General features: G+C 35.9%; 1 protein-coding gene across 1 annotated transcript in view; it reads left to right on the forward strand.

Annotated features, from left to right (window-relative positions):
* The window catches only part of EYS (eyes shut homolog), a 704,807-nt gene that overhangs the window by 515,169 nt on the left and 173,916 nt on the right, over window positions 1-15,722 (forward strand). The window contains exon 37 of the mRNA XM_058801756.1: window positions 755-984. Coding sequence (XP_058657739.1) covers window positions 755-984 — 230 coding nt within the window. The remainder of the gene's footprint in view (window positions 1-754; window positions 985-15,722) is intronic.

Genomic DNA, 15,722 nt, shown 5'->3' on the forward strand with positions numbered 1-15,722 from the left:
AGAAGCTAGATAGATACATGGAATGGTGAATGCATTGTCACACTGAATGCATCCCCACCTACCTTGTTTCTGCAGTTGCAATCTCCTGGTGCATCATCACTTTCCAATGCTTCTTTTTAAGACATACTCACAACTCTAGAACATGGTGAAGCAAAATTTTTAGCTGATACAAGAGTAGGTGCCCAAGAGAAAGGAAAGAGCACAGCAGGAGCCAATATATAGGCTTCTTTCAAACACAGTTGACAAACAGATGATATTAAACCAAAAAAGTTACTTTTTCTTTACCTTTCCCCTTTCTTCCCAATATTTCTGTGAATTAAAAGATGCTGTGTTTCTGTACTACAGCTTTTTCCCTTCTGCTATGCATGCTTCATCTACTTATATGCAAGTCTCTCACAGAACTGCCTTACAAGTTTTGGTAACTTCAAGCAATGAGTTATTTAATAAGTGAAGCCTGTGTTTATTTTTAAACTGTTGTTGACATCAACCAAAAATGAATTTTGAGAGCCCATAAAACTGTGCTTCTTGCATGAAGGCTATTCCTTGCTCCCTGACAGGAAAAAAATACCATCACTGTGTTTTTGCTAGTTTTTTGGATGGGGACTAGGTTTGGGAATGTATTCATATTTTCTGAAGTATAGTCTGAATTTCTATTTAAAAACAACAAACTAATATAAATTGAAGCTTAAGTACAGTAACAAAAATTAGATCTCACAGGGTTTTTTGTTTTGATGTGTTGCCTCTCTCCTTTCAGAATCTCTGTACCCGCACATCTATCAACAGCACTCCCTGTGGTTTCCTCTGATGTGCCTCTCTTGCCTGACCCTGGTGTGCCCTCTCAGATTTCCCCTGCATTGCCATCTGTGTGCCAGGAAGGACTGTGCCATAATGGAGGGACGTGTCACCCTCTCTCTCTGCCCACTGGGGCCGCCTCATTCCAGTGTGACTGCCCACTGCACTTCACCGGGCGATTCTGTGAAACAGGTAATGGGGTTATTTTTTCCCTGTTAGTTATGAAATGAAAGTCTTATTCTGCTTTGGATATGAAAAGGGAGGAAGAGGTATTGATTGTCATATTTCCCTGCTTTTCATCCCAGTTACTTTTAGTTAACTGAGAAGCAAATTCATTGAGGTAACTGGAATAATACTTATTTGCAGTGTAAATTAGGTGATATGAGTCAGGCACACTCCTAAGGGTTGCAATTTGAGTTAATGACAAAAACATTGCATTATTTGTGCAAAATTGTAGTGCACCATTTTAATGTGTTTTTCACTGTATTATTTCTGGGACAGAAGTAAGCTGACTTCCTCAGAAGATTATGTTTTCCATTTCTACAGACTGGGTTTTTTAAATCACCGTGTCAGATCCTTTGTTGAAAAAGGCTTTTCTTTTTCTCTGTAACTCATTTATACTTCTACTACTGTTGCTCATAAAGCACAGATCAATCAAATGAACATAATTGGAATTTGAATAAGAAAATAATTCTTCTAATAATTTTGGTTTCTTTGTAAAATGAATCAAGTCTATAAGGCAAACTGATCAATATTTCTGTTTTGTAATTGTAATTGCTTTTCATTATTGCTTTTCAGAAAGTTCTTTTTAAAGCAAATTTCATAGCTGGCTTCAAAAACTTTTTAAGCTTTTAAAGTACTGTGGTTTATGAATTGCAGTAGATAATTCTCATAAAGGGCGTTACTGGTGTACAGGAAAAGAACCAAAAAATATCTAGAATATGGTTATATAACTGTATCATCCTCCTAATGAACTTCCCACAGTATGAAGTAAAAGCAACTGGAGTTAAGAATGCCTTTGCCAGACTGCTAGTGTATGTGGGCTAGCATCACATTGTATTACTGTCTAAAAATAGGTCATTGCACTCCCTAAATGTGAAAGCAGTCATAGACTGTCAGCTCAAAAAACAAATTGTCACGTTGCTTACATATCAGAGACTATTTTACCATGTAGCCTTTTCAAGTTTAAAATAAATCATATATTTGCAAATTTTCACTGTTAAAATTGAATCCCATATTTTCTATATATTTAGTCTCTGGGCATACTATTTGCACTTGCCTACAATACATTGCAGATGTGGAAACTGCAACATGAAATAACAAAACTAAAAAAGGGTGTTTCCATAAAACATGAAATAGTTAGTGCTTCAATGAAGTATTTTCAACATTTAAATAAATTTTTTTTATTTATTTACGTACATTTCATTTGCCAGAATCTCCTTCTGTGTTCCAAAGAATGCAGTTGGCATCCTTTTTATCAGCATCATCTGTGCTGTTTTGGATGAGGGCACTTTCTCACTGTTTGCAAGGGTTATGCTAGGAGTAGGCAATGTTCAATTTAAGCAGGAATTTGACAGACATCCTGTGATAATAGGCCATATCAGTATGTGTGCATAACCTCTGTGGGACTCCACTGGTTCCTTCCGCTGGTATCTGATTGCTGCTTTCTTCTGACCTTCCAGCTGATCTGTCACTCCCCAAGGGTCTTCTATTGATGCCTGGAGAGGCTGACCTAGAACAGAGGCTGGACAGAGTTAAAGAATAAAGTAGATATTTATTAAAAGCCCTTAAAGGATACACCTTGGGCAGCACAAGAGCCTGACCAGGGCTACACTCAAGATGGACCCAAAATGGTCACAAAATGGACAACCATTCATGAGGTTTCACACTTTTATAAGTTTTGGTCCATTAGCATATTGGAGTTAATTGTTCAATTACAGCCTCAGGTTAGGAAATGCCATCCTCTCAGTTTGCTCTCTTCAATTCACCTTTGTTTATGCTTTTTGGGCTGGAGGCTGTAATGGCTGTACTTGGTTCTCAGGCTGGAAAAGGATTGTTTTGTCTAATTACCCTGTGAAAAGAACTTGCAATCACTTTATATGAAGTTCAGAGTTACGCATCAAGGCAGCACAGAATCTGAAAAATACGAAAGCTAAAACTTAAGGCATCACTATGGTTTCATGTTTTTGATGATAACTGACATGATCTGTGTTTGAATGATATTATCTGGGCTGAGTACTTCAGTGTGCCATAGACTTTAGGGATAGTATCTTCTGTTTCATTGATTGAAAAAAGTATTTTTATGTTGCTCTTTCAAAAAGACAGTGTTCAGATTAATTTTCTCCTTTGAAGCTTAGCCAGTGCAGGCCAGTAGAATTCATACATTGGAAAGAGTTGACTGCAAACCACACTTCCAAGGAAATTTGTCTTCCAAGGAAGTTTATCTTAGTTGTGTAAGTGAAGGGGACTTCTTCTCTCTCTCTTTCTGTGATTTTGTTTCAAAAATCATGTGTGAAAATATGACTGAATTATGACTACCCCAAGATCAAATTAAAAGGAGAGGACTCTTGCACTAAGTTGCAGTTGTAACCAAATCTCTGATGGTTAGGACTGACTCTACATAAGGTGCACCAGTAACCATTCCATTCAATAAAACAGAATAGAAGCTTTAAAGAAACCCAGAAACAAGCAGCTCCTTTGGAGAACATAACCTCAGCTGTGCAACCATATAATCCTTTTAATGGCCAAACACCCTGTTTCCACGATGTATCTATTTTTTTTCCTAAAAGTGGAAGAGATGCTTTTGCTTTCCTGCACCTTACATGATGTTGAGATAATAACAGAGATTATTATTTCCACATAGGTTGTCTAATAGTTCTAGCACTGGAAGAATAACATTTATTTTTCTTTTTTTTTGTGTGGAGAAGATGAATTAAGTTCTCTTTTCACAGAGCTCTGCTTTTACCCTCTAAAAGCCCCTTTTCAATACAGGGAACAGCCTCCTCCTTTTTGCTAGTGCTGCTGGGTGAGCCTGGGCTGCTGTATCTGACACGTTCACTGGCTGGGAGCTAACTGGGGCAGCTGCATCCCAGAGCTCATGCTGTCACATTACATCTTTAGATAGATCAGAATTTGACTTGATAGATCCTGTATTTAGTAGCTGAAAAGTAACTGCAGCTTAGAGTGATCCTATTTAATCCTAAATTTTCAATGAGATTGATAATTTAGTCTAATGAAACCAGAATTTGACCGAGCTATGATTATAAACTTTTGATATTCAGAGACCTGTTCATCAAGAAATCTAGAGAGAGCTCATAATTACAGGATATAAGAGAATCAGCAATAATTTTATAATTATTTACCATAGACCTCCCAATGGAGAAATAAATTGTCATGTATACAATATAGAAACTTTATGACAGTCAAGGAATTTTTCTCTTGACTCCTTAATGATTTCTGTTTATCTTAATGTGATGTGTTATAACATGCTATTATGTATACCTATACATTTCAGCAATATATTTTCATTAATCATCTTTGTGATCTGCCTTTTACCTACCATTAACTAAATTTCAGCAAGAAAACTCATCATACACTTACCTTTATTAACAGTGCACATGGTTTTACAGCCATAGGGCTTTACATACAAACCCTCTGTGGATATCTTAGCTTCACTAGAATCGGTGAATTTGTTGATTAAATGGCTGTGGTAGATACACTTCTTTGGTTGCTAACTATTTTTATTACAGTGTATAAGAACACCTACTAGAGGGAGAGCAAGTGAATGTCATTATCAGTTATCTGTTTTAACTTAATGAGTGTTATTAAATGCAAATTCTTGTTTTTATTCATTTGTTCCTTGACTAGTAAGCTCTAACAGGTTGTTCTGCCTTTACAAAAAATACATTCAATTCATAATTGTTCCTATGGATATATTAAACCATAGCAGTTTATCTAAATACACTGTGTACTTACTCCAAGCAGATACCTCTGAAATATCTCTGAATGACAGTTTTGGAAAATGGAACTCTATCTCCTTTTTTCTAATGAAATAGAAAAGTATACATACGAATCAGTGTATTTGCCAAATTCAAATTGTTGTTATCAACACTGGTTATATACCCAAGGCCAAAGTGAGGATCCAGTATAGCGCATGGAAGGGCAACCATCTGAGACCTCTGTTCCCTTTAATACTGTTTTCAGTATTTCCATTTTTCTATTTTTTTATTTACAAGTTACCAAAGTTAATAGGAAATTAGAAGTTAGTACAAGATGTATTTTAAATCTTTATTAAAATGTGGCATAGAAAATATGTTTGTCACATAAAATTAATCAGTGATGAGTGCTACATGACTGCTTTCATCCAATAGAAAGGGAGGATTTTATCAATTGGGTATGAAAGGTAGATAGTGTACTCTGCACTGCCCATTCTTCTTTTTCTTTTCTGTATAAATAAGCTTTTTTACTTTAACTTTAAATGTATCATTCTTTCTTAATTAGCAAAGCTGTGTTATCTGCTTCATTGTGAAATTCCCTCACGAGTGAAAAAATCTGCTATTGGCTCTGCTTTAGCATGAAAGCAGATGGTGGTGTATTACTGGAAAGTTCATAGCAATAGTTGGGAATATCTTGCATGTGTGAAGATGGTATATCCTTGACTGTTAATTATAAGATTAACATTTTTAAGTCTCCAAAATTTTTAGTATTCCGTAAAAGTTTTATAAATTGTTCAATAAAAAGTGCATTTAAATGTCATGTGTTAAAACCAGAAAATCTGTTGAATTTGATATGTTGCCTGTGTATATTTTGTACATTACTTAAAGGTCAACTCCTTTGACAAAGCTGCAAAAATAGCAGTAAAATGGAAGGCTGTTGCAGGCACTTAGGTTGGAACAGTCACACTAAAGACTTTGCTACATTTGTTCCCCAGGATACACTTGTTGAATTCCTGATTTTTTGAGAAATACTTGATAATATCACCCTGAACATTTGAAGTTTCTTTTACAGATGCTTTTCTAGACGTCGTTCCTAATTTAACATTTCTGGCTTGTGTCATTGATTGCCATAATTCATCTCAGACAAGTATGGGGAGTTTGGTCTTTATGTCTTTGGCTTTGAAAAGAAATGTAGTTGGTCCAATTTATTTTATTTCAGGCATATTTAGAACAATCTCATGTCTCCAGTAGAACTATTTATCTCTTTAATAACATTTATACCGTCTATTTATAATTTAAAACAAGTCTGTGACATTTTCCATCAAAAAGAAAAGTGAGCCAGTGAAAATTACATAAAAAGGTCGAGGAAAGACAATTGCACTTTCGTCTCTACATTCAAGTTTCAGTTTGAGGCACCCAGAAAGAAAAAATGGGATGTGGTTACCCCAAAACCTCTGTTTTTCCAGGGTTCAAGGGTTCTTTCATTCATTTTGTCCTCCCTCAAAATGACTCATACCTGGTAAGACTCCGTGAGCAGGGAAAAAATAATGTGTTTAGAGATTTCTGTAAATTCCCAGAGTCATTAATTTGATGTCATTAACCTCAGTTTATGTCTAGACTCATGAGATACCTATTGATATCCCACTATTGGTATTTGTGTATGTAAACCTTTCAAATGAATTCTCTAGATTTTGGACTAGATTTTAAAAATCCCTTCAGACATTTTTTTTTTAGGAAGTGGGGTTGAAAATCCAGAACACAGTAGGTTAGTTAAGAACAATCAAGGATTTAGCCAGTAGTTAACTTTGTATGCTGGATTTGATACACTAGTTGAGATTATAGCAATTTTCATAGGAAATAGTTAGCCATTCCCACAGTCTGTTCCATTCAATATAGTTCAACAGAAATTTTATTTGGGTGAGCAATGCAAAAAGGAATTATATATATTTTCTTCTCTGCACTTTCACTTGAGGATATAATTTTGCACTTTGATATCAGACAATGCAAACCTTGTGAAGTGTAACTTGTCAACACTTTATAATACCCTGTGTCTGTGATTTTAGTAATCACATTAGCTTCACAGTCACCTAGACTTAGCTTATGGTCCTTGCTTTTTTCCTTCCTAGTTCACAAAATTTTGGAGACTTTTTCAAGATATCTGAATTATCTTTAATCTCATGACATCTTGTTCTATCATGCTTATTTTTATGTGGGTTAATTTGCTGAAGTGTTTTTGAAATCAAAGAAAAACAGGATTTTGAGGGGAAAGAAACAGAGTTCACAAGGAAGAGGTGAAGCAATTTTTGACTAATCCTTCTTATGCCCTCTGGACATTTTTGTAGAATTTTGCCACTTCAGAAACAAGTGTCAGTATGAGCTTTCATACAACTTAATATTTAATTTTCATCTAATTTAGATGTTATGTCCCAGATTCAGTGAAGCATGTAAGCTTTACATGTATTTAATTTCAAGAGTGTAAGGAACTTTGTGATTCATGGAATTTATGTTCAGGATGCAGGTATTCTACTACGTCAGACCCTGATTTAGAATCCCTCCATTCTGTTACTTGTTTGGTCATTCATATGAGCTTATTACTTAAAATCAACCTTCATCTCAAATCCCTCCAGAAAACTTAATGAATTTTTAAAGGGATGTGACAGTTTTCTACGATTGTTAAGACTAAATATGTGATTAAACCTTAATTATACCTAGGGGGAGGATAATCAGATAGAGTTTGTTGAGATGTAGAAGAAACTCTTCAAAGCACCAACAAAGTCTTAAAAACTGCTGTCCCAGTGTCTGTAAAGTTATTTATGATTGCAGCTGCCACATACCCACAACCAATGAGATCCATAACAGCTGTAGACTCTACTGCTATGGCATATAATACAGAGTTCTATGTTATACTGTAGAGCTATAGGGTTCCCTTATTTAGCAGAGATGTAATATATATTTCACAAATCTGTTCTGTGAAATAGATTATGGAGCCTGTTGGGCATTAGTTGTTTTGAGAGATTATGATGAAAAAAGTCAATAATTATAGAAAATTCTTATAGAGTTGTCACTTTTCTAGTACATCCTCTGTCTGTTATTCACCTCCTTTCACAGTCAGACATGAGCCATTTAAAATAAGAAGTATTGAGTTTAAGTTTTGTTTTAAAGTTGCTTATTTTTATATGTATTTTATTAAAAAGAAAATAGCTGTAGTATTTTGCTATAAGGATTTGCATTTCTAGAAAAAACAATTTATAAAGGCAATAGAAAAATCTATGTCTCCTCATCACATAGACCAGACCTGTGAAATTTTACCATTTCTAGCATTTGGTTCTTGAATCACTGTTTCTTTAATGTGGGTGGATGAATGTTTTCTTGTCATAATAATTGTTATGAGAATTGTAACAATTTGATAACAAACTCTATTCTGGGCAACAGATAGCAGAAAATGAAATAATGGTGAGTTTACAATTTGCAGGGAACAAGCTTTCTCCCCTTCGTTTTCCACTTGAAAACATCAATATAAAGTTGGTTCTTTCTAATCTTGCAACGTGTTAGGCTGCAATGTCCCAGTCCTTTGAGTAATTTTTCATTTGAAGGTAGTCATTGTCATGTAAGTGACAAATACTTGGTTTTGTCTTGCTTTACTTCTCCATTTATGGCATTTTCTGGGAAAATAACTTTTCTTTCAGTAACTCCTGAATTGAAGCAATTTGTTCTGTTGTGCTAAATTGCTGATAATCAAGTCATCTGCAAAAATCCTGTGTCTCCCCTGGCAGTTTGGCAATGCTTATTTTCTGAGCTTGACTCATTTGAGTTCTTCCCCAGGAGATACTGTGTTGTGTAATAAAGCAGGTGAGGTATTAAATAATGGTTTTGAGCTTTATTATGTAAGAAAGAGACATAGAAGACTGTGTGTGCTTCAACATCACAGTTAATTTAGTAGTTAGTTAGAAATCATCTGTGGTACTGAGTTAGGATAACAGTATGCTTTACTACCTTGACATTTTGATTTCAAGAATGCTGTGATTGAAAACAGAGGGATTTTCATTCCTTCACACAGGGTGTAAGCTGTGGTTCTGCTCCCAGAGCACTCTCAGGAACTTTCAATTAGCTGAGAGAGGGGCGTGAACATCAGGATTCTCTAGGGACCTCAGTGAAGTGTCCTGCTCAGAGCCATGTCACCTGGCCCATCCTTCCATGCCACCTCCCAAGGCCAGTGGCCAGTTTGGAAGGATGCTGGCTACTCACATAATGTGACTAAAGAGAAAATGGCTTTGCTGTTTCCTGGCCTAAGCATAAATTTCTGACTCAAGCATGAAACCCCATATTATTTCTAATTAAGAGTGCCTGATACATTCTTTTCATGCATCTCCATGGAACACTGATGCCTGCATAAAATCTTAAACTGCTGATGTTTAAAGAGGAGGAAAATTTATAACATAGGTATTAGGAAGTTACCATTGTGAGGCTCCTCAAGCCTCCAACCTCCCTCTGAGGAAGAAACTTCTTATATGTAAAATAAAATCTGGGTTTTCTTTCTACCATTGTACTTTATTTTTTTGTAATGACAGTTTGTGGTGATAAAATAGGCAAGTAATTATACAGCAAAAACATGTTAGTGATTTAGCATTTTAGTTACCCAGGAAATCTAGAATTCAGAGGGTGAATTTCCTAGTAGCATGATATACTTATATACTTAAATACTATGGATGTAAACCAGTTCTGTGCAGAACATGGAGAGGTTCAAAACTTGCCAGCATGTAGAGTCTCCATGTGTTTTAGTGGAATTACTGAAAATAGTGAATACATCATCAAACAGTGCAAAGGATCGATACATTGCCCAAACAGATACTCTTGTTAGATTCATAGTTCAAACAATGACTTCCACAAATGAAAAAATTTTCCTATGTGACTTGATTCTCTGCATCAATAATTTTCTTAAATAGATTTTTAGCCCTATACAAGACAAAAATAAAAGTACAGTATTATAAGTAAATAGTAAAAGACACTTCTATATAGAATACTATAGTAAATATGCAAATATGAAAAAATAAACTCAAGAAAAGAAAAAGACAAGGGCCCTATTAGCTTCTACCAACCAAAGTGGAAAACTATAGAATCATCTGACTGCCAAAGCTGTTCTCCATCATGTGGCATTATTCTTAATATTACCTTACGGAAACTGTAAATTAATGGCTTTTTCTTTTTACTCATATGTACAGTTGGCTTCAGCAACTGGTGAATGTCAGCAAAATAAAGAGCAAAACTCAATCAAATATTTATATGAGTAAAATGTGTACAATGTGTGCAGCCACAAGCTTTTTAAGTCCCTTTTAGAGTTTGACAGCAGAAGACAAGATCCTGTTGTACATCCATGTCTTCATGTGCATTTTCTTGCATTAAAAGGAGCACACTACTGAGTTTTGGGTTTTATGCATCACAGTTGCAAAATTTAAAAGTTTTATCTCTGTAGGTTATTCTGAGGTATAAATTATGGAGTTGTTGTTGTAACAGGAAAAAAAACACATAAGATGGGAGTGTTCTTACTAAATATATATGTACTTCATCAAATCTCTAGCTAAAAGCATTGTAGAATCACTACACAGCCTTCTCTGTTTAGAGATTCTTATACAGGAGTTTTACAGAAACTCCTATTAAATTAATTCTTCCCTTGATATAAAAGCATTGTAACCACTCATAAAAAAATATGAATGTAGAGAAAAGGTGCAGAAAATCAAGAATTTCTATGCATTAAAAATAGAGTATGAAGGGACCTTTCATTCTTTGTTCTTTGAGATCCAAAAGACTGCATAATTTTCCTCCTTTAAAGTCGAATTCAGAGAGACTCAAGAGAGAAATTGAGAATATGAAATTAATTTCTGGATGATCAGAACCAGTCTCCCATTTTTCAACATTTCTGGAGACCAACCCGAGTGCCGTGGAGAATAAGAGAAAGAATGTCAGCCTGGATTTAAAGCCTGAACATTCCCATGAATAATCCAGCCACTGATGCTTGTGGGTCTAAATTTATCCAGAGATGCTGGGAGGCAAAAGATTTAAAAGAAACAGTAACAATAAATTTTGTCAGAACTGAACATTTTGATCCAAAATATTGGCTCAAAATGTGTCTGTTTCAAGGGATATCCTGGGGTTTTGTTTGTTTGTTTGTTTTGCTTTGTTTAGGATTTTAGATCTGTTAAAAAGGTTATTGGTCCCAGTTAGATGTGCTAAAATGCTGATAACATTTAAGAAAATGAGAGGGGAACAGGATAAAGGAATTACTACTGTGCACTTAACAGCAGGCAGGACAGATTTGTGAGGTTGTGTGATAGGGCAGCTGAACAATGAAAATATTTTTTAAATACAAATCTAGAAAAGGAAAATAAAATGAGCAGTTATAAAGAAAAGTAGTCATTGGCATTGTACTTAGTCCAGCTGAAGTTCTCTTAAAAGGATAAAGAAAAAATTCTTGGTCACAGGAATGCTAATAAAAGCTCAGAACTCTCTGAGGAAGAAAATTACTGTTTTATATTTTCCTTTTCCACAAACAATTTCAGTTTGCAGTGTTAATCATCCTGTCTCAGAGCAGGGAATGCCTGCCACTTTGCAGTTCCTAAAAGGAGATATCAAATGGAGCTTTAGCAGCCCCTCCACCTGTTTGCATTTTCTGTTGCCTGTGAAAAATACACCACATGTTTGCTGTGTTTCCAGATCCACAACAGTCTTCATTCTTTCTTCCGGCTCCAGTGGCAGAACTTTGAAATCCTGCTGCTTTGTTACGGTTTCAGAAGCAGTAGATTAATACTTTCCTATTATATTGCTGTAGCTTATTTTTCACATGAACAACTTGCCAAAAACATACAGGACTCTGTGAGCAGTGATGAAGCTTACTTGTAATAATCAATAAGGCCTAGTCACTCTCCATGACATTAAGGTTTTTATAAGTTCTGGCAAAATCTTCATTTATCTATGCCACAATTTTTTGCTCATAGCATGGCTATTTTCATTTTCTGCTCTAAAGGGTGTTCCCCTAACAAAAAGTGTCTTTCCCCTAAATATTTGATTCATGAGTCTTTTAGAAAGTTATAATCAATATCTGTCTACTAAAAAACAAAAAGAGAAGGAGAAAAATGCCGAAAGCATCCATGAGAATACTGGGAAATGTCATTAAAAGTAGATTCTTTCTTGAAACCAGAAATGTTTCTTACTGACCCTGACCAATCCTCTTTCTTCTTTCCTTCCTTACTGTTATGTTACAGAACACATAATACTATATGATATCCTTCTTTATTTTCTGGCATTGTTCTCCCAAATAGCAATAAACCATTTATAGGCTATTGTGTATATTTATAGAAAACACAAGAATCTCTATATTTCAACTTCATAACTGTTTTGTATCTTTTCCTGCCACCATTTGTAGTTTGTTTATTCTCCCTCATTTTTGTTGTAGCTTTTACAGTCTTTTTGACTTGCCAATCTCCCCAGGGCAGTGTGAGCAGAAATAAAAGAAGCTGACTCAGCATCTCCTTTTTTTCTAGCCCCCGTATGAAGAAAGGGACAATTTTATCATCTTCTATTTGACAATTTCTTTGCCACAGAATTACAGAACCTTTAGGGTTTGAAGGAACCTCTGGAGATCATCCAGTCCAACCTTCCTGCCAAAGCAAGGTCACCTGAAACAGGCAGCACAGGAACATGCTCAGGTGGGTTTTGAATGTTGCCAGTGAGGGAGATTACCTGACCTCCCTGAGCAGCCTGTTCCAGTGCTCTGCCATTCTCAGTGTGAAGTTCTTCCTCATGCTGAGATGAAACTTCCTGTGTTTTAGTTTGTGGTCATTTCTTTCTCATCCTGTGACTGGGCACCACCATAAAGAGCCTGGCACCATCCTCCTGACACCTGCATTTGAGATATTTATATGTATTTTTGGGGTCTCCTCTCAGTCTTTTCTCCTCTGGAATAAACAGGCACAGCTCTTGAAGTCTCTCTTCATAAGAGAGATGCTCCAGACTCCATCTCTGTGACCTCTGCTGGACCTTTCCTGTAGCTCCTGGTCTTGTACTGAGGAGCCCAGAAGCAGACAGAGTAGTCCAGGTACTAAAGCTGAGTCCCTCCTTCTTTTGTAGATTCTTCCATTCAGGTGGAAGTCTCCTTCCTGGTGTTTGGCCACTGTTACAAACTTGAATCACTCTTTTTCTAATTAACCTATGCGGAAAACATTTCTGATTTCCAGCCCAGAGCAGTTTAAGGAACTAGTAAAAAATTAATTTTACAGATGCAGCAAAGCATTTGTGAGCAGGTCATGTACCAGCTGCCACGCTGCTTTCAGAGGCAGTCTGGGCCATGCAGCACCCACCTAGAGCAGCATTTCTCTGAACTAACCTGCTCATTTGGCATGAGTCAGCAGGAGGGGCATTCTGTGATAGAGGTGTTCACTGTGGTTGTGGCTACAGGTGTTTGCAGCGGCCCTGTGGTGGGGAGGGCAGGTCAGCTGAATTGTCAGGTATCCCATTTAATAGGGAATGCAGGTGAGACTAGAAATGAAAGTGAGATTCTTTGCTACTGATGTGTTACTGAATGCTTAGTGAATAAAATGCTTTTACTTTAAAAACTCCTTCAATATTCTTTTTGGTTTTGTGTGCTATTGACACATTTTTTTTCTCTATGGTTATCTATAATTGATAATGAAAGTAATTTTGAAAATGAGTAATTTTTTTAGAACTTAATAAACAAAACCTGAATTCAGGTAACTCTTAGTACTATTTCTTGGTACGAATCTGGATGCAATTTCAGAACTAGTGATATTTAGTCCAAGTCCTCCTTTGACTTTTTTCTTAGAAGTCTTTTTATGAAAAGACTTTTAATGTTTCCCTTTCATCATCACTGAATGAAGACTGAACTATGGAGTTTCTTTATTTGTGGAAAGAATGAGTGGGTTTGGACAACATGTGTAGAAAAAAACCTGGGATTTTTTTGGAAAAAGTGAGTTTTCCAGTTAACACTTCACTATGTAGTGTTGTGAGGTCCTATTTACTTCATTTTCTAATCCAGGGATGTCTGATCATGCAAAACATTGGCTTATAAAAGCCAATATACTATCATAGCAAGCAAGGGGCTCAATTTAATTATCAGCCATTGTGATCTTCATTTTTTTTTAATGGGAAAAATTCCATGAAAATTTGGAGTTGAAATTTTGTTAACATACACACCACCTAGAGACAATGCTAGGAAATAATTGGAGAATTTGAATAAAAAGCTGAATATGGTCACTGGTACCACATTATTTCAGAAAGTTCATCCAAATAATCGTGTTACAATTTGACACTAGCAATCCCTGTGCTTTATTCATTCTCTCTTTGACCATAAAACCTATGGCCTGTACTTTTTGTTGTTCTGATGGTTCCATAAGCCATTCTCTGGAAATCTGCAGGAGCTTGTTGCTTATTTTCCTTGTTTTTGTGACCGCTTAACCATCACACATATGATACAGCAGAGAATAGAATCCACCACCCAACTTAACTTGATGCTCTCTGCACATGTCACATCAGAGCTACAATAAGGATAAAGGAAAGGGGGAAAGGATTTAAGAAGGAAGAGTACGTATATTCTGAGAAGAACTGAATCACTCAGAGACCACAAAAATAGTTCTCTTTGGCTATACATAGTGGATTATAAAGCTGAATCAAAGGTAGCAAAGAAAAATACCCTCATGAAATTGGATTATACGAAAGAGATAATTGTTGGAGATAGATGATGTCCTGTGGCACGGCAGAATTAGCTTCCTGAAGCAAACTGTTCAATTGTTTGGTATTAACAGTAGAAGGGGTACTTGCAGTGACAATGTTCAGTGTAAGGGAAGAAATAACAAAGCCAAATATTCTGAAAGAAAGGCAAAATGAACTGTCACAAATCAAAGAATGCAACTGTTTCTCAGTCAACAGAGTGGATTTGAGGAAAGAAAGAAAAACCAGATGAAGAAGTGAAAAGAGCATTCTTGCCTCTATCTCCAAGTAAACCTAAAGTAATTTCATAGGGCAAAAACCTATCCATAGGAGCAGTTTAGGCAGACTATGTCAGGACATTAGAAGCAGCTCAATGCATGCTCTGTCATAACTGATTTTCCAGTTATGGATGTATTTTATTTTCTATTGTAGTCTGAAAAATACAGTGCATTACACAGAAACTTTACTTTTAAATAGGATAGGAGACTAAAAATCGAGTTCATCTCTATTCTTGAATTAGCCTCAGACTCATTCTAAGACCTTGGAATTCTGTTCCCTCACTGCAATTCTTCCTGCATTTTCATCTGTAGTTTTGTTTTTTGGTTTTGGTTTGGGTTTTTTTGGTTTGTTTTTTTTTTTTTTTTTTTGGAGGTTTTTTTGTGGGATCGTGATGATGTGGTTCTGCTTGTTAATTAATAATTCACTTGTCCATTCTTTATCTAGACAGCTTTTCAAATTTCTAGGCTTGTCTCAAGGAGGTCTTTATTTAAATCCTGTCCTAATCATGGGATGTCTGATAATTCAGATCACTTGCCTTTGAAAGATAATACAATATCATAAAGAGCAGGAAGCTCAGTGAGTTAACAGGTGCTGTAATCTGTCAAGTAAAACATATTTGACACCAATCACATGTCACAAAGGTTAATTCTAAATCCATTCTTTTTTTTGCTGAGGATTAGTAGATCACCCAGAGGGAATCAGTGTTCTTGTAGTCCAAACCAACTGTCCGTGGCCATCAGCAGAGACACACTCATTCTGACAGTGCCTGTCAACAGAAACATTAGATTGTGGGTACAGATACTTCTGATCAACAGTTTTAGATCCACTGCCCAGTACCTAAGACCAGCCACACAGGACCTGATTCATTATGTAGTTTCACAGAACACAAGCTTTTAGTTTTGTATCTCTGGAATTCTCTGGAGCAGTCACATGTATGTCATCAGTGACTTTTTTTTCTTCGTTTTTTTCCCAGAAGAAAATTTCTTTCCTCAAGAATTT

The sequence above is a fragment of the Ammospiza caudacuta genome, chromosome 3 (assembly GCF_027887145.1).
Source record: "Ammospiza caudacuta isolate bAmmCau1 chromosome 3, bAmmCau1.pri, whole genome shotgun sequence".
Taxonomy (NCBI): domain Eukaryota; kingdom Metazoa; phylum Chordata; class Aves; order Passeriformes; family Passerellidae; genus Ammospiza; species Ammospiza caudacuta.